Source organism: Oxyura jamaicensis, chromosome 3, assembly GCF_011077185.1.
Source record: "Oxyura jamaicensis isolate SHBP4307 breed ruddy duck chromosome 3, BPBGC_Ojam_1.0, whole genome shotgun sequence".
Taxonomy (NCBI): domain Eukaryota; kingdom Metazoa; phylum Chordata; class Aves; order Anseriformes; family Anatidae; genus Oxyura; species Oxyura jamaicensis.
Genome location: NC_048895.1, coordinates 40533762 through 40559007, shown reverse-complemented (window position 1 = coordinate 40559007; position 25246 = coordinate 40533762). Strand labels below are relative to the sequence as shown.

The 25246-nt window shown below is 50.4% G+C and overlaps 1 protein-coding gene and 2 long non-coding RNA genes across 4 annotated transcripts; 1 reads left to right on the top strand and 2 right to left on the bottom strand.

Moving 5' to 3' along the window:
* The first annotated feature begins 1796 nt into the window (after window positions 1-1796).
* On the top strand, window positions 1797-4062 carry LOC118164479. 2 transcript variants are annotated; one of them, XR_004749519.1, is made up of 3 exons: window positions 1797-2474; window positions 2690-2958; window positions 3490-4062. It is a non-coding gene; the product is annotated as an uncharacterized LOC118164479 (long non-coding RNA). The 2 variants fall into 2 exon arrangements; XR_004749518.1 differs by lacking the exon at window positions 1797-2474 and having other exon boundaries at window positions 2499-2958.
* A 3905-nt stretch (window positions 4063-7967) lies between these two features.
* LOC118165090 lies at window positions 7968-10836 on the bottom strand. The gene is made up of 3 exons (XR_004749849.1): window positions 10683-10836; window positions 8735-8956; window positions 7968-8342 (listed from the first exon to the last, which is right to left on the bottom strand). It is a non-coding gene; the product is annotated as an uncharacterized LOC118165090 (long non-coding RNA).
* Window positions 10837-21729: 10893 nt separating this feature from the next.
* On the bottom strand, window positions 21730-25245 carry IRF2BP2 (interferon regulatory factor 2 binding protein 2; the record flags this gene model as incomplete). Its single annotated transcript, XM_035320697.1, has 2 exons — window positions 21730-24647; window positions 24912-25245. Coding segments are annotated over 2 exons (1050 nt in total), but the record flags the coding sequence as incomplete, so codon positions are not given.
* Between the last annotated feature and the right edge of the window lies 1 nt (window position 25246).

The window sequence follows — 25246 nt, the reverse complement described above, 5'->3', positions numbered from 1 at the left end:
AGAATGGAGGGTCACTAATGGCTTATTTCTTATTAAATGCTTTGCGTTTAGGGACTTTGGGCATATGTAGGTATTGTATATGTAGCTATGTAGATTCACATGAAGCAAAATACTAGATAATGAAAAAATCAGAGAGCAGCTTGTCTTTTGTTAGACTAGTAAAAAAACAGGTTATTGCTGTGTTAAGACAATACGTGAAAATATGCGAAAAGTGTTATTGACCCCCTAGAGCAGAACAGCCCTGTTACTGATCGCGATGAGCAGCCCATGAGATGTGACTGCTGGGGCCAAAGAGGAGGGTGCACAGTGTGGTTTGGCCCTGGAGAGAGACTCAGCACATCTGGCTTAACCTCCCGGCTCTGCTGCTGACATCCTATCGTTTTCTCTCTCTTGCTTTAGTATAGCAATTCAACAGCACCAAAACTAATTGATTGCACTTTTAGGGCTAGATATTCTGCTGAATGGCCCTTAAATTCTCCAGTCTGAAGGGGCAAGTATAACATGCCTCTTCTGCAGTTGTCAGCCCGGAGGCAGCAGTTTCATGCTGCAGGGAGCTGCAGGGAGGATACAGAGGATGCGTCCACTGAATACCACCTCCATCACCTCTGCTCGTGAGCAAAGCTTCACAGGTTATCTCCAAGGTTTCCCTGGAGGGGAAAAATAATCGCAGCTTTCCTAATTCAGTCCCCGCTCAGTGGGCTTCCTGCTGCCTAGAGCCACCCGATGGTGTCCATGCTCACCTGACCTGCTGTGAGTTCAGCCTTCCCTCACTCCATTTCCTCAGCCGCTAAATGATACTGAAGTCACAGTTGGGATTTACACCACAACAGACTGCTGCACCAAAATGAGAACCTCCATGAGAACACCTCTCAAAATAATGAGAGGTGTGAAGCAAAACTGGTGCCCATGTGGCGCTGGCCACCTGGACTCACTTGGTGTTTTGAGATAGCAGCTAGCTGTTTATAGCAGCTGCCTATATGAGCAGTGTTGTTCTTTGTTTTACAAGCTCACTCTGAGTTTCCTCGAGTACCCTGCTGACACAGGGCGAATTTGGGGAGTAGTCTTTCCTCCCTTTTCCCAGAGTAGCAAACATCTGGGACTACTGAGATACCGTCATCTTGTGGCATTGGCTGGCTTTATTCTTTAATGAGTTTTTCTGTAACGACTTCATGATGTTTCTCCAGGGAGGACAACTGTCTCATCTGAAACCTTGTCTCACATGCTCCTTTATAGAAGGATGTTTTATGCTAAGGCTCTTGAAAAAATTTCCTTTTGTGCTCTGTCCTCACCTTTCCCTGTTTAATTCCTCCCAAATGTCTCTCTGATGCTTAACCTGTGGGTCGCCCTGTTCACCAAAAACAAAGCAAAATGCTGTTTTGAATAAGCTTGGGATACATGGATGTCATTTCTGAACACTAGCAGGCCACATGATACTACCAACTTTACTTGATCCCATTTGCTGGAACAGCCTGAATTTCTCAGGGGCAGGTTTTTCCTCCTAGTTCATTATTGTTCAAACCCATCAAGCAAATGGCTGTGGAGCGGAAGCTTGAATGGGCTTGTTTAATGAACAGGCGAAGTCATTCATTTGCAGCCTCACGGTTCTGCAGCAAGGCTACGGTCTCCCCCCTCCTGCTTTTCCTTAAAGACTCCCTCCCCTCCTCGTGGCATGACACAGCCAGCAAAGCAGCTGCGGCCGGTGTGTGTGCAACGCTGTTGTTTAGCAGAGCTTGGGATATGCCAGCCTCCATTTCAGCCTGCTCCCTGCCCGAGCTCTGCCCACACCTTCATGGTTATTGCTGGGACTGCTGGCGCAGCTGTTGTGCTAAACCATGGCAGGGAAATGGCCCTATTGGTGCTGCCATGGAGGGCACAGACACGCCGTGACCCCTGGCACCTGCTGGGTTTGGAAAGCCAGCCCTGCACCCACAGCACGGCCATGCCCCTGGCAGCGTGGGCTGCGTGGAGCTGGTTTACTCCCCTGACTCACCCCACGGCCGGATCCAGGATCAGGCCTGCAGCTGGCGTGAACCGGCCCATGGAAATTCGGTGGAGCCCTGCCAGGCAGCAGCAGCTGAAGCGCCGGCACCAGAAGCTATTTTTTATGCATAAAACTAGCTATTTTTGCATGACCTTTGGTTTCACAGCAGCACCAGAAAAGCGTGCAGGCTGCCTTTCCCTTGCGAAAGCGCGAATGGAAGGTATTTTTTTTTGCCGGACGCTTGCTTCAAAGACGCGTTCAGGGCAGATAAGTGATAGCATCTGTCAGGGTGCCATTTTTGCACTGCGCAGCCAGCGTGGGAGCACTCCCTGTCCCCCTGCTCCCTGCCTGCTAAAAACAACTGAAACTAATTACATACCAGGAATACCAGCGTCCCCGCAAAGCCTCTGCCGCACAGCGGCTCTCCCTCGCTCCCTTTTTTCCCTTCCGCCTGATTCACCAGGGCTTTGGCCGAGCTCCAGGATTTGGGAGGGTGGGGAGAGGCAAAGGGGGGCTTGGGAGGGCAGCGGCTTTTTGAGCTCACCGACAGCCTCCCCTTGCTGCGGTCCTGTGCGCTCATTTCCACTTCACAGATGCTGCTGAGCTCGGCCATGGGGAGGCAAATCCCAGAAGTGGAAGGGAGCGTGGCGGGGAGGGAGAGGATGAAAGCAGCAAAGAGCTGCATTTACTAAGCTGTTTTTCTTTCAGTGAAAAGAAGCATTTATCAGTGATTTCATATAACATGTGAGACGTGGCTTCCTGCCAATTTTCTAAGGATGCAAACAACCCACTGACATCATATGCTAAATATAGAAGAGTTCCTGCTGTAGGTGAATAAATAATGCAGATGCAAAAGCCCAGGTCTTCAGTTACACGATCGTTAGGATCGGTCTGTCAGGTTCATACAATCGAGAGAATAGCATCCAGCTTCAGCACCGAGTGATAGGGGAAGAATGCAAAACAACTGCAGACAATGGGTGATTAAGCACATTTCCTTGTTCCCTGCTTTTTCTTACAGCTGCTGCGTTTCATGTCTGCAAGCAACCCATGCTGCAGCTTTTCCAGCACAAGCTCTGCCGTGTCCCTCCCTTTTCCTTAAAGCCAAGCCTTAACGACAAGCATGGGTGGGGAGAAGCTGAACAATGAACGCAGCCAAAATGTGGAAACTTCCCCAGGCGCTTAGCGGGGGAAAAAAAACAGGGGAAAGAAAAGGGAAAAAAAAAAAAAAAGCTCTGATCAGGCTATGCAAGCAGTAAAACAGCAGCAGCTCTGTATGAAGCAGAAGTTTTCCATGCCCTGTCAGAGAGAGGTTTTAATTAGGATTTCCCAACGCTTAACACTCTTGATCCCTCTCGTATTTCTGTATGAGGCACCCATTTTAACAACTGGACGAGGAAACCTGTGGCAGGCTCCACGGCGCATTATTTTAAGCTTTCAGAAAGTGCCTGGAGAAGGATTAGGGTTCATAATAAAATCTAATCAATACTTTTACCCTTCCCTTCCTCCAGATCAAAGGCAGCGGGCAGGAGAAAGAGTCCGGAGCCATTCTCACTGGGTGGAAGGGAGACACGAGGGCAGGAAACAAGAAGACAATGCGCCATAAAAGCTGCCGCAAGGTGTTGGATCAATGACAACATCTGCATGAATCCTTCCCCTCACAGCCCGGGCTACAAAAGAAGCTGTTACCATGGAAACTGGTGCAAAAGCATCAGGCAGAAGGGAGAAGGCTGTAATGAAAGGTGGGAGAGGGAATATTTTTAGATCGCTTAGGAGGAACGCTACCAAATGACATCATCCCATCTCGTTATTTGCACCAGTGCTATGTAACATGGTGCGGCGTCTGCCCCGGGCTGTTAAATGGAAAAAATGTTATTATGCATGCGAATTATAAATACTGCGGTGAAACTCGAGCTCGGGAGTTATTAGACATCACTATTCTGTAATAAAGAAGAGCATTTAATACACTGTGCTGCACGGACTCACTGTACGATACAAGAAGCATTGTGTCTAGGATTTTAATGTTCCCAGAAAGTAATTATGACTCATCCTTTTATTGTTATTAAGAAGCAAAGTGCAAATAATTTTACACATTTGATATCCCACACATCAACAAGCCTCTTGCACTGGAGAAACATGGCCTAATTTTCCAGAGTGCTTCATGCCAACATGCTCTGAGTGGATGTGGTAGTAGTTGTAGATGCTCAGCACTGCCAAAAACCAGCCACCCATTTCACATGTGAATGCCTCATTAATTTCAAAAATACGAACTGCACGTTTCACTCTCTGCAGTCAGCCCCCTAGGTAGGGCCAAACCCCACTGAGGGTTAGGGACCCAGTAGATACCCGTGGTATCTACTGAATAAAGCTCTGATAGAGGGGAAAAATAATTCTGACACATTTGCTGTAGTTTTCCTGATCCGGGGGTCGTTCAGCAGGAGCAGAGCATGGCAGGCATATCCGAAATGAATCAGATTCCCCAGCTAAGCCCCTCCAAATACACACGTAGGTGTGGCAGCATCCACACGTGCCAGTTCCCAAATGTCAGCCCTGGCAACACGCGGGATTGACTCCCAACACGTACACCAGCCTGGCGGGTCGGTGTCTTTCAGACAGCTCTCCTGACTGTCGAGCGGCCAGGAAAGGCTCCAGCCCTGGAGGTGAACCAGGCAGGGACTCGCCTGGGACGTGGGAGCCTGGCGCCCGCCGCACTTGAGAGGTGCGAATCACTATTCGGGTCACACCGCCACCGGTAACGTGAGAAGGGTAAACCCGGAGGAATGTGCTTCTTGTGACTGCAAAGCTTCGAGCCTGCTCACTGCACCGGAATAATGATCAGCAAATGCCACGCTCAGCTAGAGAGTGTGCTGTCACTGGAGATGTGCAGGGACTGAAATTCCCAGCCATGCAGATATCCACTGACGATGCCAAAATATCTGTGCGTGAGTGACAGGGTTTGCCCTAGCTTCTGCCCTGTGCAAAGCAAAGCACGTGGGTCCTCAGCCATTTGTTTTTGCACTTGGGACGAACCCCTGTGTCAGCAGGGAGGTGCTAACGGCAGCCACCCTGATGCCAAAGGAGTGAGCATGGGCGCAGGCAGGTTTGCGTGGCCCCACTGCAAGGCGGGGGCTGCCCTGTTTTTTTTTATTATTATTATTATTTTTCTTTTTTTCTTTTTTTTTTTTTTTGTTCATAGCCCTCCTCCTCGCTGGGCTAAATACACCCCCTGGCCTCCCATGCCTGCTCCCCACTGCTCCTGCCACCTTGGCTGTGTGTCCTTGCCCTCTGCCTCCCTGTCCCTGCCGTAAAAGGCACTGGTGCAGCCCAACAGGGCATGGGTCAGCCGGGAAAGCGGCAAGAAATAGCACAGAGAGGATGGTGGGTGGGCGGGCAGGCAGAAATAGGGACAAGCCAGAAAGTCACCGCCTGGCTACAGGCAGAGTTTGCTTAAACTGAGGGCAACAGGCAGCAAAGCCTTTTTTTTTTTTAAGTTTATTTTTATTTTTTATTTTTTTTTTCACTGTGCAATCGCTATGTGCTTCTCTTTTCCCTGTTTTAGCTCTTCTTCCACACAAATCTGGCTCTATAAATACATTATAAATTGTGAAATGTGTGTGCTACTTCTGGTCCATCTTCAGAGCTGTAGATCAACACCAAGAACCACTGTGTAGCTTAGGCTGTGGAGCATGTCCATGGCACAGGACCTGAAAAGGTGAATGAGTTTAGCTGAGCCTAAAATAACATGACCTCAAAACATTTTCTGGTCTAAATAAATGCAGCCCAAGTAAGATCCCTGAGTACGCTGTACCTAAATTTCCTGGCTTAAGTAGACCACGAATGAGACAGCAGCCTTTTTATGATAGGATTGGCTAAACTGACCTATTCTACACATTAGCTTCATTCTGCTTAACCTCAGCCCCTTTTAAGCTAACACCCAGCACAACAGTGAATAACTTTTCCTTTCTTCTTGGCTGCTCTTTTTTGGCACTTCTTCTTTTTTTTTTTTTTTTTTTTTCTTCTTCTTTCTTTTTCTTCATGTTTTTAAGGAAGGAGGTCAGGGTTCTACATCTTACAATATTACTGTTGGATATGGATGAAAGAATATTTCATACAACTTATCATTTAATTTGTATTATATGTTAGCTTTGGCAGTGCTGGCATTGTAGTCATGCCAATAAAGAAACTTTTGATCTGAATGAGTTCAAAACTCAGCCAGGCTTGAAGCAAGGTTGCAGAAAATCATATCAAATATTTAAAAAAAAAAAAGTAGTGCATATTTTCAGGGATAGAGGTGCTGTTAATGCCCTTAGTGGCCTGTTTTACAAGAGGCATGGGTTTTCTGCAAAGCCAGGGACCATTTTAGGAGGACACCCAACCTGGGCTGAGGAGTCACTTTCACAACTGGAATTCACCAGACGTATTTTGGGCACTGCCCCAACCAGAATCCCAGCAGCTGTGAACATGTATGGCTCGAGGGGCCTGCACAGATTATCCAGCCCCTCTTGTCTTCCCTTTCCCTCTCTTCTTGACTTCTCCGACCGGTATTTGTTTAACCTTTTTAAAATATCTCTGGTGGCAGGGACAGCCCTCTGCCAGGGCTTGCCTCTCCTGGTAGTTAGACATGTTTTTCCATCAGACCTAACCCAGGTCACTCTCACTGAGGAACAACTCACCTCCCTCTCTGTCTACCTGGAGACTAGTTGATCTAATGGCAATCCTTACATATTTGACACGTTGCCACGTCTGCCCTCATCCTCCGCTCTTGCAGACTGGGCAAACCAGTTCTTTTAACCTTTCCCCTGAGAGCCACCTCCTCCAGGTTGCCACCGCTCCTGCTCTTCTCCAGCCTCTCCCTGCAGTGAGGCCTGCAGTGGGACACTGTCCTCTGTCTGTCTGGGTCCTGAGGAGGGGGAATGGCCATGTCCCCGTCCCCATACCTGGAGGGACCACCTGTACCTGAAGGCCCCTTCCCCATCCCGGAGCAGAGGCCGCCGCACCCTCGCCTCCCCTGACCAGGCAGGGCCAGAGCCTCGCATCTCAGGTGGCCGTGCCTGAGCCCAAAGCCAGAAGGCTGCTCCTGCGTGTGGGGAGGCTGTGCCTCAAGCTGAGAGCCAGCAGACAGGCCGGGCCTCGTTTGGCTCTGCAGGGCTGCTGAAGCTCGGGCTAGCAAAAGTGTTTGCTGGCTCGGGCTTGCCAGGGACCCAGCTGAACAATTAAAGGAAGTATCAGCGCAGTCGCAGGCTCTGCTTGCAGCGCGCTCATAGCCCTGCCTTCTATGAATAAAATTAATCATTCTCACAGATTCTCTAATCAACCCAATCCTCAGAGGTGTAAATTGCACTGGCAGATGTATAATCAGGGAAGTTTTCCAAATTAACCTAAAAAAAAAAAAAAAAAAAAAAAAAGAAAGAACAAGAACCCACCGAGTCTCTTGACGTTGGCTGAGTTAAGCAAGGGCAGCCTGAAACAAAAATGACACCAAGCCGAGCAGCAGCAATCGTACCCTCCAAAAGCTGAAGGAGAAACCACCACCATGGCCTTTCCTGCCGAGCGTGGGGACACGGCCATCAGCCCGTGTAGCCCTCTGCTGGATACAGCCCCGGCCTGGCACTCAGATGGAGGGGGACATCGACGTGGCCGCCTTGGCTGCTTCCATGGTCAAATTTTGGGAAGCACGTGTGCCCACTCCATGGCCCAGGTGAGACTGCTGTCCATTCCTGGCCTGTCCCAGCCAACCACCTCCTCTGTGGTAGAGGTGAGCATTAAAACAAATGTACCAGTGTGTACTGATTAACAAAGGAGAGGGGATGCCAGAACTAAGATTCTTAATATCTTAGATTTGGTATTCCTTTAACGGAAAACAGTGAGGCAGAGCATCGGAACTTGAGTTACAGATGTGCAGCCTGCAAGACCTGGGGGCACAGAAAGAGTTAGGACGGGGCCCAGCCTGCTGCTTTGTGTCCCACTGTTTTATTATGTAAAATAAAAATAAAACGGATTCCAGAAAATAATGGTAAATATTTGATGATATAATTATGTCTTATTAATGCAATGTTCTTTATTTTGCAAATTAAATTTTCACAGGAATTCATCACCCATTTCATTTTTATTATTTAGGCCATGAGCGTGTCACAGTTGTTTGTTATGTATTTTCATAACCATTTGATTAATATTAAATGTTTAAAATAAAAACTCCATTTATATTTTAGTTGTAATGGCCATGCGAATATACCCTGAATATGAGTTGGTATTTATGGCACACATTAGTTGTTAGCACTACTTTTGATATCTTTATTGCTGTGTGGGACGCGCACAGTTCATTACGCGTGAAGAATAGTTTAATTTCCAGGAGCTTTGCCATGATCTGTAAAACAAAGGGCGCTCGCAGTGCTGCTCTGCCTCCCTTGCAGCACCCAGGCTGAGGCGAACCCCTCTGGTCCTCCTGCTGCTGCCTCCTGGCCTCCGTGGCTGAGGAGCAACCCTTGGCACCAAGCCTCTTCCTCCTCCCACCGTGATCCCAGGACACCCGGCAGACCCTAGGGAAAGGTCCCTAGAACCCCTTGCAAGGACCAGGGGGTGCTGCCCTGGGGACGTGCGGCTAGCACACCCCGTCCTGACAAGGCAGCTCCTGTCCTCCCAGCGTGCAGACCTGCACCGTGGAGGGGCAGGAACTGGGGAGAGTGTTAACTACCGGTAATTATCCCGCAGGCCTGTGGGGCATCTTTCATGCCTGTTGGATGTGGTAATAAAACTAACCTTGTGTGTTTTGTAATTGCCCTGTACAGAAAGGCTGCTTGTGGGTACAGAGGGCGGCTGCAGCTGGCACCGCACATTGCTGTGGGTTTCGTTCTCTGAAGAGGCTCGGTGTGAGCAGGCTCCTGGTGGCACGGGGAGCAGGATTATGATTTCTGCAGCAGCATCTCAGGCAATTTCAGGTCTCCAGGATTTTTGCAGCACTGCAGAGAAGTGCTGTGGTTTCTAATAATAAAGAAAACAACAACAACAACCACAAGAGAAGGGCAAAATAAAAAGAAGCTTCCCCCCCACCCCCTCTGGTCTCTGCCAACCCACTATGAATCAAGCAATACCACACGATGTTTTCGGATGCATCAAAAATACCACAGCCATTACTGTGCGTATGTAGGATGCTCAGCCTAAGCCAGGTATCTACAAAGGCCCTTCTTTCTGTTTGCCGCACCAGCTTGGCATCCTATGGAGAAAATAGCTTTGTCAACTTCCTTGCAGATGCCAAATGTCACTGCGTCTCCTACCAGTCGCGGGCTGTGTGCACAGAGCCTCTTCTTTCCATCTCCGGTCATGTAGGACCTTGCTGGCATGCTACTGCTAGGAAGAAAACCGGATCCCAGAATTTGCTAAATGTGCTAACAACAGCAGGAGACACATGGCTGCAGAGGACAACATCCTGCCTCCACCACAGCTTCCACTGCTGGAAAATTTCAGGTCCTGGCTTCCTGGGGAAGGGAGGGTGCAGCTTCCCTTACCTAGATTCCTCACAAGGACTCTGGAGAAACTTGTCCATCCCCAGCTTTGCTGGGCTTTTATGAGACACAGTGGATTTCTGCCGCATTCCTCGTGCTCATTTCAAGTGACATCAGGTGAATAGAAAGCCTTGCCCCCGTGTCTTGGTGGCTTTCCAACCTGCTGGCAGTGCTGCAGCTGACTGGCCGAGGCAAACATCTGCAGTGCCCGGTCCACAGAGCAGCAGTGCGGTCCTCACCTGTGAGAAGCCATTTAATGGTGCCAGACCTCTGCACATTCAGCGGTCCTTGTAAATCCCTCTCGGCTCCTCTGTTTCTGAAAGGCTGCCAGGCAGACTTCCTACCTGCGTGACAGGGAATATCCCCGCGCCTCGCAGCTCACCCAGCGGAGCAAGCGGGGGGACGCAGCCAGCAGCAAGAGGCTGGCATTCCCCTCTGTGACTGCTGACGTGACATTCCAGAGAAGCAGAGAAAATGTTCCTGAAGGCATAGAGATTTAAGCACGAGAGGTAAAAGCAGCAGCCTCCCTCCCCCTGACTGCTCTCAGGAGCTTGTTTTGCTTTTCACTTCAGCTCCTCAGGCTCCAGAGTCAAATCAGATGTGGCTTCCCAGTGAACAGAAACCTCTCATTCTGGGTGATGTTTAGCAAAATACTTTCTTCCTGGAGGTGGTTACGGGATGTGAGAGGACAGGCAGTATGTGCATGGGATGCTACCCATTTTTTTTTTTCCCTGGTTTGGGCTGTTCAGGAGGCTGGTGGGGGGTGCAGATCCACATTTGAGACAGGGTTTGTGCCGCCTGGCTCCTCGTGCCACCCTATGTTCTCTGAGCTGCCACTTCCCATCAAGGACAGCACGGACACCACATTTCATAGCCACCTTTGTGAAATAGATGGGGCAGGGTGTCAAAGAGGGAAGCTTGATTAATATGGCTTGAAAGCTACAGCTGCCATGCAAAACAGATGGCTGTTTGGCCTCTGGGTCCCATCTTGCACCTCCGCTAACTTGAATGGGAGCTCGCTTTCCTTGGTTCAGAAACTATGCTTCCCCTTGGCTGGGGGCTTCAAAAAGAAATACAACTCCGGTATGGCAAGCCGCAGCAAGAGCCTGGGACAACAGCTGAGTTACAAATATACAAATAACAAACAGCTGAGTTAGAAATACTCGGTGCTTTGGACAAACTGAAAAAAGGTAATGGCTCCTTACAGGCTAGAAGAAAAGACGCAGCCTCATTACCAGCTGGTGCGAGGCAGTGCACGTGGGGGATGCTGCCCATCGAGTCTCTTTGTCCCCGTGTCATTCACAAAGTGCAGAGCCTGGCAGTTTTCTGAGCCTCCTTCATGCCAGGGCCATCGGCAGCCTCCTGTGAGCTCTGCTTGCTTCTGGAAACTGAAATACCTCCTCTTCAAAACCGTGACAGGAGAAGGTGCTTTACTTAGGGCTGAAATCGGAGCCAAAATCTATTCCTGGCGATGGCTTGAAGGTCACACTCCAACAAAGAGCTCCTACCCTATCAGTATGTGCTGTTAGACAGATGCTGCTGTTGCTCTTTCTCTGACAGTGACAGATTTTAGGCTTGGTCTGCCGCCCTTTCATGGGTGTGTTTGTTTTCTCCTCCAGTCTGCATTGCTCTCCTAATCCTTGCCCCCAACTCGGGTGTCACCTGCTTCTGCCCTTCCCCAAAAGGATGCAATCAGGCCTAGATAGTGCTGATCTCTACACTAACAGCAAACGTGTTCCTGCCTACAGATTGGAACAGCGATGAGATGGCAGCGCTGCTTTGCAAGCATGCCCCTAATGGCCTCTGGTGGTGGTATCGGCTGAGCATTTCCCATACAACCACTCCCTGTGGAGCCCTTGCACCAACTGCATGAGGCAAGGGAGACCAGGAGACCCAAAAGTTGAACCTGTTTGGGTAGTGAGCAGCCCCCTTGATGTAGCCCGGGCTGGGATGCTGGAGGACATCTGGGGTGTCTGCAGGGACGTGTCCCACCAGCGTCATTTCCCAGCTGATAGGACGTGGTGCTGCGCAGAGGTACCTCTGGGGCAGCCCAGGGAGCATGGCCCTGGTTTGCAGCACCTAGGGCCTGGTTCCCTTCCTTAGGTACCTAGCACAGGTCCTCTACAGGAGCAAATGCCCAGGTCCTCATACTCTGTGCAGGAGTCCAGGCTCCCACAGCACAATGTGTTACCAGATCTGGCCATTTCCACCTGCTCTCCTCTGGAGTAAGTCACCCATCTCCCACTGGGCAGGACAGAAGGGAACAAGGCTCCCAAAGCAGCTGCCCCACTACCCCTAGCACCAGCACCCTGGCACCGCTCCATCTCGAGAGGGTGATGTTTTTAAGGCAGCTATCCGTGGGTGTTTGGCATATAAGGAGACTTCAGTAGGAGAGGCAATGAGCCGAGGATTATGAATGGTGGCCACGGGATGGGCCAGTCAATCAGAGATAAATTGGGACTGAGGAAAGAGGAGCCTGGTGCTCTGCTGATCCCCACGGACAGAGATGGATTACAGCAAACAGTTGCCTGTATTTATAACCTTCCCAACGCCCCGCTGCGCCCAAAGGAGAGGCGAGAGGAAGGATCACAAGACCCTCACTGCCTAGGGCTTGGGAAAGGAAGTCTCTGCAATGCTAACACTGGACATTCCCCCCCGGGGTCGAGATTTTCCATGGTGTCACTGCCACTGTCACTCACGGGGGGAGCGCCCCAGTGGTCCATCCCTACTGCAGAGCCTGCAGGAAGGTTTTCCAGCAGCCCAGAGCCAACCTGAAGGGAGGCAGAGAGGAGCCTGCTCCCCTGGTCCCTGCTGCCCCCAGGGCTGGCAGAGCTAAGCAGTGTGTTATGAGTGTGGTTCTTTCCAGGGCCTGTGTTTATGTTTACTTTTAGGAGCTAGAGATGGTACAGATGGCTAATTTGTTTGTTCGGTATTGTTCTTTCTAGCTGCCTAGAGCTGTTTCTGTACTTCTGTATTCGTCATGGTTACTGCGTACTCAAAGTCTCAAGTGCCTCTTTCCCTGTACAGTGGAAAGCTTACGAGCATCAGCTGAAAAACTGTGCCTGTTGGGGAGGATTGTCTCTGCACTCCTCCCCCTAGGCTCAGCACTGCCCCCCCATTTGCCTATACTTAGGTCAGCACAGAGATTTCCCAAAAGCACAGACACCAGGCTTTCCCCTGGCTCCAACAGCCCTGAAATGGGTCAAATCCCCCACAGGTGAGAAGGGGAGCAGGAGCAGGGATAACTCACGTTGCCTGAGGAGCAAGATGGTGGTGGTGGGAAGGCGGCAGCTGCGTTTGCTCATAGCACATCGCTGCCCGGTTGCTGTTGGTCAGGAAGGGCAAGCAGGCTGATGAGCGTTCCCGAAACAATTAGGAGACAAGGCTACTTTCAGCAGTGCCCCTTCTCACGGCTTGTAAAGACACAAACGTGAAGGAGCCCGGAGGAGGCACCTCCTCCACCACAAGCACTGAATGGCTTGTATTAGTACAATGCTCCAAATCCCCTCTAAGTCCTCCCAGAAAGGGAGAGTAAATATAGTTTGTCGAACAGTTATCTTTAGCACACTGTCTCGTCTGCCAGCATGGATCTTTCTGCATGACCTCTTGCTAAGTCAGGGCAATTTCTGCTTGTTTGCTTACTCCTGCCTGCCACGCTGTGCCCGGAGGGGAGCCAGGGCTCCCTGGGGCCCAGGGCAGGGACCGCGTCCTCTCCTGCTCTTACCAGTGGTGTGGACAGACACAGACAGGCTATTGACCTTTAGGCCCACTTATCCCTTTTTTTTTAAAAAAAAGGAATCAAGTACCAGTTGCTAGTTCACACAGAAAGGTGGTGAAGGAAGAAGAAAGGAAAGCCGGCTCTGTTGCTGAGCCTCTTTTTGGGCACTTTGAGCCCACGCCTCTGCAGCAGGCCCTGTGTAATTGCAGGACGGGGTGGGAGAAGAAGCAAAGGGAGGTTTTGCAGAGCACTGAAGCCAACCCCACAGCACACTGCTGCTCGGACTGGCAGCCCTTCCCTCCCTCGGTCTCAGCTGGCCACTGCTCTCCTTGTGCCACCACTACTGCACACACTCAGGGTTTTCAACCAGATCTGGTGGCCAGGCCCACATCAGGTAGGGGCTACACTGCAAAGCCAGAGGCAGAGTGCATTTTCCCCAGTGTAAGCAAGGGGATGGCATGCTGGGCACAGCAGCAGGCAGAGACATCCCACCACACTAAAATCCACATGTCCAAACCGCTGATTTTCAAAGTAATAATTTCCTTTTTGCTTGGCCGAGGCTCAGACATGAGAAGGGGGGGCTGGAGTGTTGCTGGCCCCAGCTGCTGCAAGCGCGAGAGGCATCGTGTTGCAGCTCTCCCCTCCTGCCACTCTCCCAGTACCGCTGGGGAACTCTCCAGAAGAAGAACAGTACGGTTTCAGTGCCGTCTGCCAGACCGAGGAAAACAGCCCTGCTCTTTTGTAAGGAGGCCCCCTGCTTCCTCCTGCGCTGCCGAGTGAAACTGAGCAAATTCACAGGAGTCAGATCCTCTGTGAGCCCCCAGCGACTGCGGCACAGCCAGCAGCACGGCCCCAGGCCCACATGGGGAAGGAGGATGGGTCGAGCACCGTGAGCTGCTGAGGGCCCTGTTGGAGCCGAGCAGGGAGCAGCTGGCACCCGGGGAGCCTGAGCTCGGCAGAAATGGTGATTATGGCCCAGGGAAGGGGAGCGAGCCTGCTCCTGGCTCGGCGTCAGGCAGGGGATAGCAGGAGCGGATCTGTCTCCAGCATCCCACAGACTGCTGCGGAGGATTAAATCCAACAAACCTCCCTCTGTTGGCAATAACTGAGGATAGCTCTATTAAACGCGTATACATAAGAAACCTACCCGCTGCTGGGTGACTGTAGCCAAATGAAAGTCAAACATCTGCATGCCAGACACGCGGCGTGTAGCTGCACACACTCCACGGCCACACCAGCGGCAGAGCCACTGTGACCACCTTATATCAGATGGGTTACACGAGGGGGTGCAGCTCATCTGCTCCTTCCTCTGTTTCCATCACCTCCACTGCCTTCCTCTCCTCTATTAGCACCAGGTCTGCGAGAGGGAAGAGGGGCACAGGCACGAGGTGGTGCCCCCTGAGCCCCACAAAGACTCAGGGGCTTTGCTGAGCCCTCCTTTCTCTGAGCCATTTCCAGCAGATGAGGCCATTTCCAATGTGAGGAGGTGACTGGTGGTGCTGGCCTGGCTGGCCTGAGGCTCATCCCAGGAGCACAGAGAGGTTGAAGTGCCCCATGTCATGCCTGCTCTGTCGCTTCCTCCAGGCCTGCCACCTCAGCAGCCTGCAGGGGTTTCCAGGCAAAACAGCATGGGGCTTTGTTCCACCTTAAGAGAAACATTTTTAAACATTTATTGCATTTATCCAAAGCAAAGCTGGAAACGGATTGAAATCAGCGTGGTAGAGCCCATGCAAAAAGGCACCCAGCAAGGAAAGAGAAGGGGAAGAGCGGGCACAAGGCTCCTCGCCTCAGCAGGGCCGTGCCTTGGTGGCCAGCCGTGCTGCCGAGGGATTTCCCCACAGAGGCGATACACTCACACTTCCTGAGGGGCAAACGCAGACGTGCAGCGCAGACATGCCAGCAGCAGGAAAGCCGCTCTGGGAGCGGATCAAGTTATTCAAATGAAGCTCCCTGTTTCAGCTGGGTGCTTAGCCTTATTCGTTCTGTTTCCTCAACTGTGCCGCCGTGCCTGAATTCGTCACTCCTTCCACTCGTCTGACCCCATTACGCTTGCCCTGGTTCCCACCTCCACCAGCTCCCCAGCATGCTTGAGGGTGATGGAGCCCAGGACTCGCCAAGTTCCTTCCAATTAGGACGTGGCTAAGGAGACAGCATCAGTAATAAATGGCTTCAAAGAACTCTCCCAGACTTTCCATTTATTATACGCCAGTGAGATGCCAGTTCCAATGAGAAAAATCTTAAAATACTCGTGAGATTCTGCTTGGGGACACAAATTTTTCTTTTGTTATTCATGAGTAAGAATTGTGTTTCCCAGGTAAATTCACCTGAAGCAGATCATTGTAGTCCCTTATACATATGTTTCTAAATTTAGTTTGCTTGTGAATTTTCCAGCAGTGTTTCTTGTTCATTTTTCAAGAGGCCAGCAGAGCTTGCAGTGACAACAAAACCCTTCCCTTGAATTCCAGTCCCAAGAAATACAGTGTGGAAAAGGCAGGCCAGTGGCTCAGTAGCAGCCTTAAGTCCTTCACTCATAAGCTCTGCAATTCCTTCTGCTTCTTCTGAAAAGCAGCCAGGAGATGCCCTGCATGGGGCAGGGAGCCCCTCGACAGTGACGTTAGGAGCCAGCATTTCACTGCATCCATCAGTCACCCCCTGCCCCTCTCCTTCCCAGTTCTCCTAAACACACACTTGTGGAAAGGTTTGAGACAGAGAAACTTCTCTCTGCTGAGGCCTAGGGAGCTCCTTCGTCTTATCTGCACGTACCAAGCGCCCTGACAGGACCAACATTTCTTCTGAATAATTTATAGTGTATGGAAATGATAATAACATAGAAATCTGCTATGATTTAGTTAATTATGAATAAGTAATAAGGTAATGCTAGCAATACATTTAACTGAAAAACCTATTTATAATGAAATGATTTCTTATAAATAATTAGAGCAAAACTGTGTGTTGTAACTCATCACTTGCATGTAGTTGGGAAGGCCGGATCCTTCCTGCACGTCTGCTGTAATGTTGCCTACAGGGACCCCCGTGGAACCAGTGAAGTCAATGACAGAGCTGCTGGCAGGATGGCATCCCATTCAGGTGGGTTACAAGGAGAAGGGATTGCAAAGAGGGATGCTTTTGTGTGTGTGTGTTGTGTTTTTTTTTTTTAAGCCAACTGAGTGCCAGCAGTTCAGCCCCTGAAAACCTTTGCTTTTCACCTGGTGGTTAAACACACCTTATTTTGCCATCCTTAAGCCCACTTTAAAAGGCAATGAAGCCCAAATGACACTATTTCCCATGTATTGCTTACCATACATCCTGCACACAGCTGGCCTAAACCACTTCTCTCTGACTCTGTACAGTGGCTCCCAGGAATCTGGACTCCATTTGATATGGTTGTGGGTAGCATGATAAAACCCAAAGTTTGGTTACTGAGAAGTGATGGGAGGAGGTTCACCTGAAGCAGCATGCCCCATACCATCTGAGCAAGAGGAATTAAATTCAGACTGCCATCTGTAATCTGTCCTTGGTGCCAGCCTGGACCTTAGCTCAAAGGAGTGATGAGTGATGTAGACCAGCTACCTTCCAGCTCCCACCATCAATGGGCAGAAGTAGGGCTGGCACCTAGGGTAGCTCTCTTAAGTAGACAGTCCCCATGAAGTCCTTTATCTCCTCTTTGAAATCAGGCTTTAGCACACTCCAGCTTGCCCTGGTGCTGCTCACCAGCGCTGGAGGACTACATGGAGATATGTAGCCTGTGAGCCACCAGCTGTCCCCCCTTGGCCATCAGCATCAGGAGACAGGCAGCACCACAGCATCACTATGGGGCTGATCAGGAGGGAGCCCAAACAAGCCCTGAGGCTCCTCTAGTGAGAAGGCTGAAGGTGGCCCAAATCCAACCCTCTAGGGCAGTATCTTCCCCTTCAGGCACCTCTGAAGGTGCTCTCCCAGGGAAGGTGCCTGCAGCACAGTGATGCCATCCTCATGCAGCAAGGGCTCAGCTCCCCAGGGAGCCCAGAGAACTGCCTACACAAAACAGCGTTATTGGTGCTGCTCCAGTGCTTAGCGGACTGTTATCCATCAAAACCGGCACTAAAATTGGCACTCCTTGTAGAAAAGGAAGGGATCCACCCCAAAACACTAACTGTCAGGAAACTTTACGGACATGGGATGAAGAAACACACGCTGCCGACATGGCTCAAAATGTCCGTGCTGGGCAGATAACACAGAGGCAGCCTCACTCGGCCGGGCTGCCAGCCTGCACCTTCTTCTGGCACAAGGACCTCACAACACCGGTGGGGCCACCACCGCTGCCCTCCCTGAGGGGGCAAAACGTATTCAGTTTGGGGGTAAAACGTATTCAGTTTGGTTATGGACACAGGCTGTTTGTCTCCTCAGAGGGCTTCAGAAGGGCTTACACAGATAGAAGGGCTCTCGCAATATGAAAGTAATCATCAAAACAGCCATTTAATGGCACAGCTAAACATCGTTGCTTCATGCTGTTTATCATTGTTTGTTTCCTATGGGAAAGCCAGAAGATGCAGCCTACATGCCTAAGCAGAAATTTTGAACAAATTACAGTCCCTGGCACCGCACGTTAAAGCCCCAGCAGGGCCCATTCAGCACTCTTCTTCCGAGGTATGGGGAACCAGAAACCCATCACAGTTCCTGCATGAAGCGTTTTGTTGTCCGGCGTTAACAAAGACAGCACAGTGCTTTCTGCAAGAGAACACTCCTTCCTTCTGTAATTTCTGAAGGCGGCTTTGCCCCAACTGTGTTCTCATAGGGAAAATCAGTCGAGCCCCATTCAAACACCATGAGTAAATCACAGGAAAGTCGGTGGGTTTCTTTAATTATTACAGTCCAATTAGGTCTTAGAAGTGCGATGGAAAAAGTGGTTCTTACAGTGGGTTGGCTCTACTGCAATGCATGAAGTCAGATCTGCAAAGCCATGAGTCAGTGTGCAGGAGCTGATTTATTTCCTGATTCTTCTGACATGAATGAAAGGTGACGTTCAGCAGCACCTTTCTCTGCTCCCACAAAGTCTTTCATGGAGTAGCTTCATGTTTTGAGCTAACTATTAGCTAGGAATGATGCATCTTAAAAGAGAAAATTATTTGTTCCTACTGCTTAGCAGCAGCTGAGTTCAGTAAGTCAACAGAAATAAAAAGAGTTGTAAATAGTCTGGACAAAATTAAACGCCTCATTCCATTATACAGTTATTGCCTAATATCTGTAAGTCTTCTTACTACTAGACAGTTGGAGAATATGACAGTCCTTTAAAAAAGGGGTTGGAGAAAAACTGGTTTTCTGGTGGAAGAAAATGAAGGCAATCTATTTGTTTTGATTAAAACAAAAACAAAAAATCTTTGGGCCTCCTTTGGTTCAGAAAGATTAAAAAAAAATACAAAAAAAAAAAAAAAGCCACAGGAAGAAGGGGAAAAACTGTCTGTCTTTGTTATGCCCCTGGCTGGGCAGGTGGCATCCCCAGACCCCATTACCAGGGGGAGAGCTCCCTCCCGCACCCCGTGGCAGCCCCCTGCCCAGCAGCTCCCGGGGCCATGCGGGAGCAGCAGGGCTTGTCTCCAGCTGCTGGGGAGCGACCTGGTGAACCAGTAACCCCTCTCATCTCTGTTTACTCATCTTCTATTTGTTTTCAAATGGTTGCCAAAAAAAAAAAAAAATGGCACTGGGGGGGGACGGGAGTAAATGTTTTGTAGTGGAAAAGGGTAAAAGAAAACGCATGCTTCGCATTTTTCCAGTCTGTACTGAGCGAGCAGCAGCTGCCCTCCTTTAGTGGCTGAGGTCTCCGGGAAAACCAGAGTCTCTTCCATATTCCCTGAGGGCAGCCCCCCTGCCCTGCTGAGCTCCTGTGCCTGGCCCCTGCCCTCTGTCCTGTGGGGAGGTGGGGGTCCCGGGGCCATGCAGGGCAGGACGGGTTCTCCCCACTGCCTGTGGGGCGGCAGGGACTGACAGGCAGCGGTGCTGCTTGCAGGGTTTCCTGAGTTAACAGCAATGGGAGGAAGAGGTGTGGGCTGCAGCGGGAAGCTTGCGCCAGCTGCTCCTGGCGTCTTCGTGAGCTCACGGTACACGGAGCTTCCACCTGATGCAGCATTTGGAGGTTTGGCATTTACTCTGCTGGACCAATCTCTACAAAAATGTCTCTCGAGCAGCAGAAAGAAAAGCAAATTTGGTTGAAGTGTGCGTAAAAATAACCATGTGGTTATCGCTCCATCTAGCAGGCTCCAGCACACCTATGCCAATCAAACAAGACGAGAGTAAGGACCCTAACGTGCACGTAGGAAATCTCTAAATATCCTATGCTAGACATCCGTGTTTCTTATTTCCCAGGGGTAAGGCTTCTCGAGCATCCACAAGCATTTAGGGGGCTGCGAGCAATCCAAGTCTGAACCACAAGCCCAGGGTGTGCTGCGGCAGCTGCCCGAAGGCAGTGAAAGAGTTACTTTGGAGCTGCAGCCCCGGCGAGCCGTGATGCAGCGGGGAACATGCCTCCATTCATCTGCTGCGCAGCCTGACCTCGGCCGCAGAGGAAAGGCGGTCCCGCTCCTGGGAACAAAGGAGGAGGGAAGGAGGGTGACTCAGGAGTCCTGGTGGCCCACATGTCATCCGTGGGACCAGCCCGGCCATCACATGGGAGGTGCCGCCCCAAGGTACTCACCAGCGTCAGAAAATGAAGCTACGCATTTGTTGCCCAGATGCACTTTCTGTTTTAATTGCCGCGTTCAGGAAAAAAAACATGTTTTGAGCATTTTTTTTTTTTTACTTGCCTCATTATCTCGTGGAGTGCAGGCTTCAAGTTGTAGTTTATCCCCAACTGGACTGTGGTGTCTAAACAAGCCAAGTCCAGTTGGGGAAGGGCTTTCTTAAAAATTATTTTTCAATTGCTCCAGCTGGAGCTCCCCAAATGCAAACACTTTGGGAGGAGAAATACAACATGCTCAGGGATAAGCCTTTTCCAACCTAATTGCTGGCCGCTGCTCTGGAGAAGCTGAGGCTGCAGCAGTCAGGACTACGAACGCCTCCATTCACAACAAGCTCAGCCACTGCTGGTGCCACGAATTTTATGGTCCGGCGTTTTCCCTTTGCAGATGCTGCTTTCCTGTGCCAGCAACAGCCATGCCCTAAGAGCCCCAGACCCAACCACCACACAGTGTGCCCACGCTGGTGCCCGGGTGCCACCATGCATGTGACACCCCCCCCCCCGGGTGTCCCCACGCATCATCCCACTGAGCACGGCCACCCCGCCAGCGGGGCGAGCAGGGCTGGCCCGGGCACAGAAGGAAAGGATCCAGGGGCTCTGTTGACATAACAAACCACTAGAGAGCACTCTCAAATGTATTTATACCCTTTTCCTAAGTGCTACTTCATAAAAACACGCGGTTGCCATGGCCTGGTTTACAGCGCATCTAAAAAGGGAGCTCCAAAACAGACCAGGTTTCCTGAGGCCACCACAAAGGCTGTCAAAGCCTCCCTTGTGCTGCGCCTTCCCGCCCGGGGGCTCCGCGCCCCCGCCCCGCCTCTTGCCCTGTGCTTCAGCCTATCTACAAATAAATGTCAGAAGTAGTAGTTGAAAAAATAGAACAAAACATTGCACTTAGGCAACTATAGCTTTTTAAAATATATATATAAAGCACAAGAGGTGTTTAAAGCTCTTAGTTTTCTGTACTTAGTGTAAGGAGTGGGAAAAAAATATGTAAAAATTGTAACATTGGAGTTTATCAGCTATGATCAAAAGCACCATGCCGGTGACCTGCCAGCAAAAAATATGGATCTTTTAAAAAATGGGATGAAAGTGGGTTTGGGGAAAAAAAAAATCACACATTCTTCATTAAAACACTTTTAATACTACACAAATTACAGTATCACCTTTTAAAAAGTTTAAAAAGTAATATTAACAGTAGCACTGTTGCAGTTAAAGCATTTCAAAATAAGAAAAAAAGAAAAAGAAGAAAAAAGCCTGTAGCCCAGGAGAGTGAACTGGTAGAAATGGAGAATCCACCGGTGTTGTAACTGAGTAAAGCAACAGAAAGGAAAAAAGCAATGCTGAATTTGAGAAAAACAAGGTATGCATGAAAACCCTCGGATTCTGAATGTTTTGTTTCCTTTTGCACTTCTGCAGTTTCGCGGTGACCAGGACTAGACGTAATGGAGGCAGGAGGCCTGTGGCCAGCTGAGCCAGCACAGGCACAGGGCCGTGGGCCCGGGGCCTCCCACCGTCCCCTCCACCCCGGGGAGCCACCAGAGCCCGTGTCGGGAGGAGGGTGCGTGGCCTTCGGGCCTGGGCCCGGTCATGGGGGTGTCACTGGGCCCCAGCGAGGCCCTGCTTTGTCGGGAGCAGGCCCGGCCCTCACCAGGCTGCGCACCAGGCCGCCCCATAGCACAAAAGGGGGGCCTCTGTAGGAAGGTGTCGGGGTTTCGGTTTTGGTTTTGGATTGAAAGTAGGGATACCACCTTAACCAAAAACATGAGCTCCATACCACAGGAGGTATTATGCCAAGCAACTTTGAAGAACTTGTTACCATCTATCAGCTCAAAATCCATTTTCTTTTTTAATAAAGTGCCTAAATACACATTTACACAGATCATAGTGGTTCCAAAGAATCCTTTACAGTTTTTATATATATAGGTATATATATAGGTATATATATATATAATGTGCGTTTTCTTCAAATTGGCTAAATGTGTTTACATAAGACACCAATCTTGACTATAGGTATAAGTTTTAAAGCGTAATATTGACTCAATGAATTTGTTTATCATGCAAGTCTTATCTAATATTACATTGACCTGTAATATGGAACACAATGTAGTGGGTGTGCTCATTAAACACTTCATAAAAATTACTGTGCATGTGCAGATCTGATCTTCAAATACTAATAATGACCATTTCTTTAGAGAGAGAGAAAAAAAGTCTTCCAAAAAAGATCTACTCTGCATTAAATTGCAGTCTGAACATTATCACAATAAGAACAGTTGACTCAAAAGCACCCAAAATTCTTCAAATTAAAGTCGGCTGAACAAATTTTGCCTCCTCCTTCTCCTCCTCCTCTAGCACCAAGAGTGTTTATTAGCCTGTCCCAGGGAAGGGACGACCTGGCCACCCCTTTGCTCAGAAACAACCACTTATAACCCAGTTATAAACACCTCAACAGAAGGGCTCGTCCAGCTGCAGTGTTGCCAACGAACTATAAACAGCACAAAAACATCACTATAAGACTCAACTATTTCTAGTAACCAATGATTTATTGATTTTAGAAGTCTGCTTGGTGATGCAGAAGCGTGATCAAAAGAAGTGGCTTTACAAAAGAGTTCTCCAAAGTAGCTTAAAAGGCAGGGCCGTGGCCATGATGTGAAGCCCTAATTGCTTTCATTTCAACCAGTTTATATTTTCATTTTCAAAGAATAGCATTAGGTTTGTTTCAAGCACACGTAATAAGGAAATTACAGGTTTCCTCCACCCACATTTGGGCTGTCACTGATATGCCCGCAGGCAATCTGGCAGAACCTCAGTCACTGCTGTCATTGTACCACACTGTACCTGCCACTACTTGGAAACACCATGTCAGCGATAGTAACAATAGCAACAGCACCAGAGGTGACTGATAAGCAAACTCAAAGTCCACCTGCACTATCTGAAAATTAAAAGTAAAATTAGAAAAAAAAAAAAAAAAAAAATCAGTCTCTCCCCCACATCCCCATCATTGTCCAAAGACACAAAAAAAAACTTAAGTGACGCTGAAGACCTTCAGAGATGGCAGTGCTACGTCGGTGCATTCACCAATCGTGTCATTAGGCTGGCTATCAAAATTCCACGTTATAGTATGCAATTGGTGAACAAATGCAGTTTTGTAATCTTACAACTGATCACGTGAACTGCGGTCAACTTTGCCTTAAAAGAAAAAAAAAAAAAAAAGAACAACAAAAACAAACCAACCCAGAAATCCCTAACTCAACAGCGCCTCTCAGACACCTCTCCACATCCTACTCTGAAGGCAACTTCCCTTGAGAAACACAGAGGAATTTTGGACTCGATCCGGCGGATCTGCCGCCGCAACACGAGACAGCCGTTTCTGGGAGAAGCCCCTCGTGCTCCCTACGCTTGCCTGGCTCGCGGGGTGGCAAAGAGCGTCCCCGCCACAGCTAGCCACGCTGCTCCCCAACCACCTCGGACCGAGCCTGCATGCGACCAGCTCTACAGAAACAGGGGCCAGGAATAAGGAATCACAGACAGTAAGGCGATCTTTACAATGTCAGAAAGTGTATTTGGCATTTAAAAAAAAAAAAAAAAAAAAGGAAAAAAAGAAAAAAAAAAGAAACAAGTGCATACAAATACAGCTAGAAGCATTTCTGGTTTGCCAAGTGCTCTCTAAAAAAAGCAGCGCAAGTCACAGCCTACATTGAACAGTAACTGTCACCAGGGAAGCACAACAAATAGTTGCTATAACAAAAGGGAAGAAAAAAAGGGGGGAAACAAAACAAAAAAAAAAAGGGAAAAAAAGGAGAAGAATTAGAAGAAATGCCTTTATAATAAGTACATACCTTTTGTCTTCAAAAAATATAGAAACACAATGTATTCAAAAAAATCAAAATTATACAGCCATGTTTATGAAGTCTACATTTCCCTTGTCTTGGAGATATATATATATTTATATATATATATTTATAGATATATACAGAATTCAAGCAGTTTGAGTTAAAGGTGGCGTCGGGCCGCGAGGCCGGCAAAGTCACGAGTCTCTCTCCTTTTTGACTTTCACATCTCCGGCCAGAATGGTGGCGATCTCCCCCTGCATGAAGGCCCAGGGGACGTTGGAGCCGACCAGGGGACACTTCTCCCCGCTGGGACAATACACCTCCCCGCTGGCTCCCTGCTGCTTGATGCTTTGCCGGGAGCAGGGGAAGCAGAACTTGTGGGATGGGACCGAGGGGCACTGCACAAAATGGGTGTCTTCCAGGCGCTCGTGGCACAGGGTACAACACAACGGGACGCTGGCGGCGAGGGACGAGTCCGGCAGGCTGGCGGGGTGCACGGGCTCCAGCCCTCCCGCCGCGTTGGCCCCCTGGCCCGGCACCTCCCTGCCGGGGCCCAGCCTTCTTTGGTTCATGGCAGAGGGCGAGGGGGGGCTGCTGCTGTTCCTCCTGGTGGTGGAGTGGACCTGGTTGGCCTCTTTGGAGGCGTGGTTGCCCCCAGCATTGTCCGCCACCAAAATGAGTGCAGCCATAGGGGACTGGCCGTTCTGGGCCGCCTCGGGCGGCGTGGTCCGGTTGGAGTGGGGCGAGGCGGTGGGCGGCGGGGGCGACATGAAGGAGGTGGCCGTCAGCGGCATCTTCATCCCTTCCGACGAGGTCGGCAGCCAGGGCTGCGCCTCCCCGTTGATCTTCGGGGGTCCCGCCTCGCCCTCCGGCTCGGGGGACGGCTTCCTCTTCCGGGCTGCCCGGGCCCCTGGAAAGCAAGGCAGAGAGGAGGAGGAGGAAGGTTAGAAGGCATCGCAGCTGCAAAGCTAACACCATGAAAGTGTCCAGGTGTTGGCGTTGGCGGGCACGCCTGGCCACCGCGTGCTTGAAGCCACTCCATGCCCAAAGCCACCCTGCGCCCAATACAACCCTGTGCCCAAAGCCAGCCCATTCCCAATGCCACCCCACGCTCAAAGCCACCCCGAGCCCAAAGCCACCCCGAGCCCACGTCCAGGTGCCCCTGCCGCCTCACCTGGCTTGGCCACGGCCCCATTGGTCTCGTAGCCCAGCAGCCGGCCGCCCGCCATGCCCGGCTCCTTCTTGAACTTGCTGTCGAAGGGGGGCACGGCGTGCCCGCCGTGCTGGTGCAGGGCCAGCAGCGTGTCCCGCACCGTCTTGGGCTTGGCCAGCCACTCCTCGCCGCCCGCTCGGCCCTTGCCCTCGGCGCCCAGCTCCGCCGCCGCCGCCGCCGGCAGGCTCTCGGCCGAGCCGCGCTTCTCCTTGGCGCCGCCGTCGTGCTCCCCCGCCGCGCCGCCGCCGCCCGACGACGAGGACGACGAGGAGACGGAGCCGGGCCGCTTGTGCCCC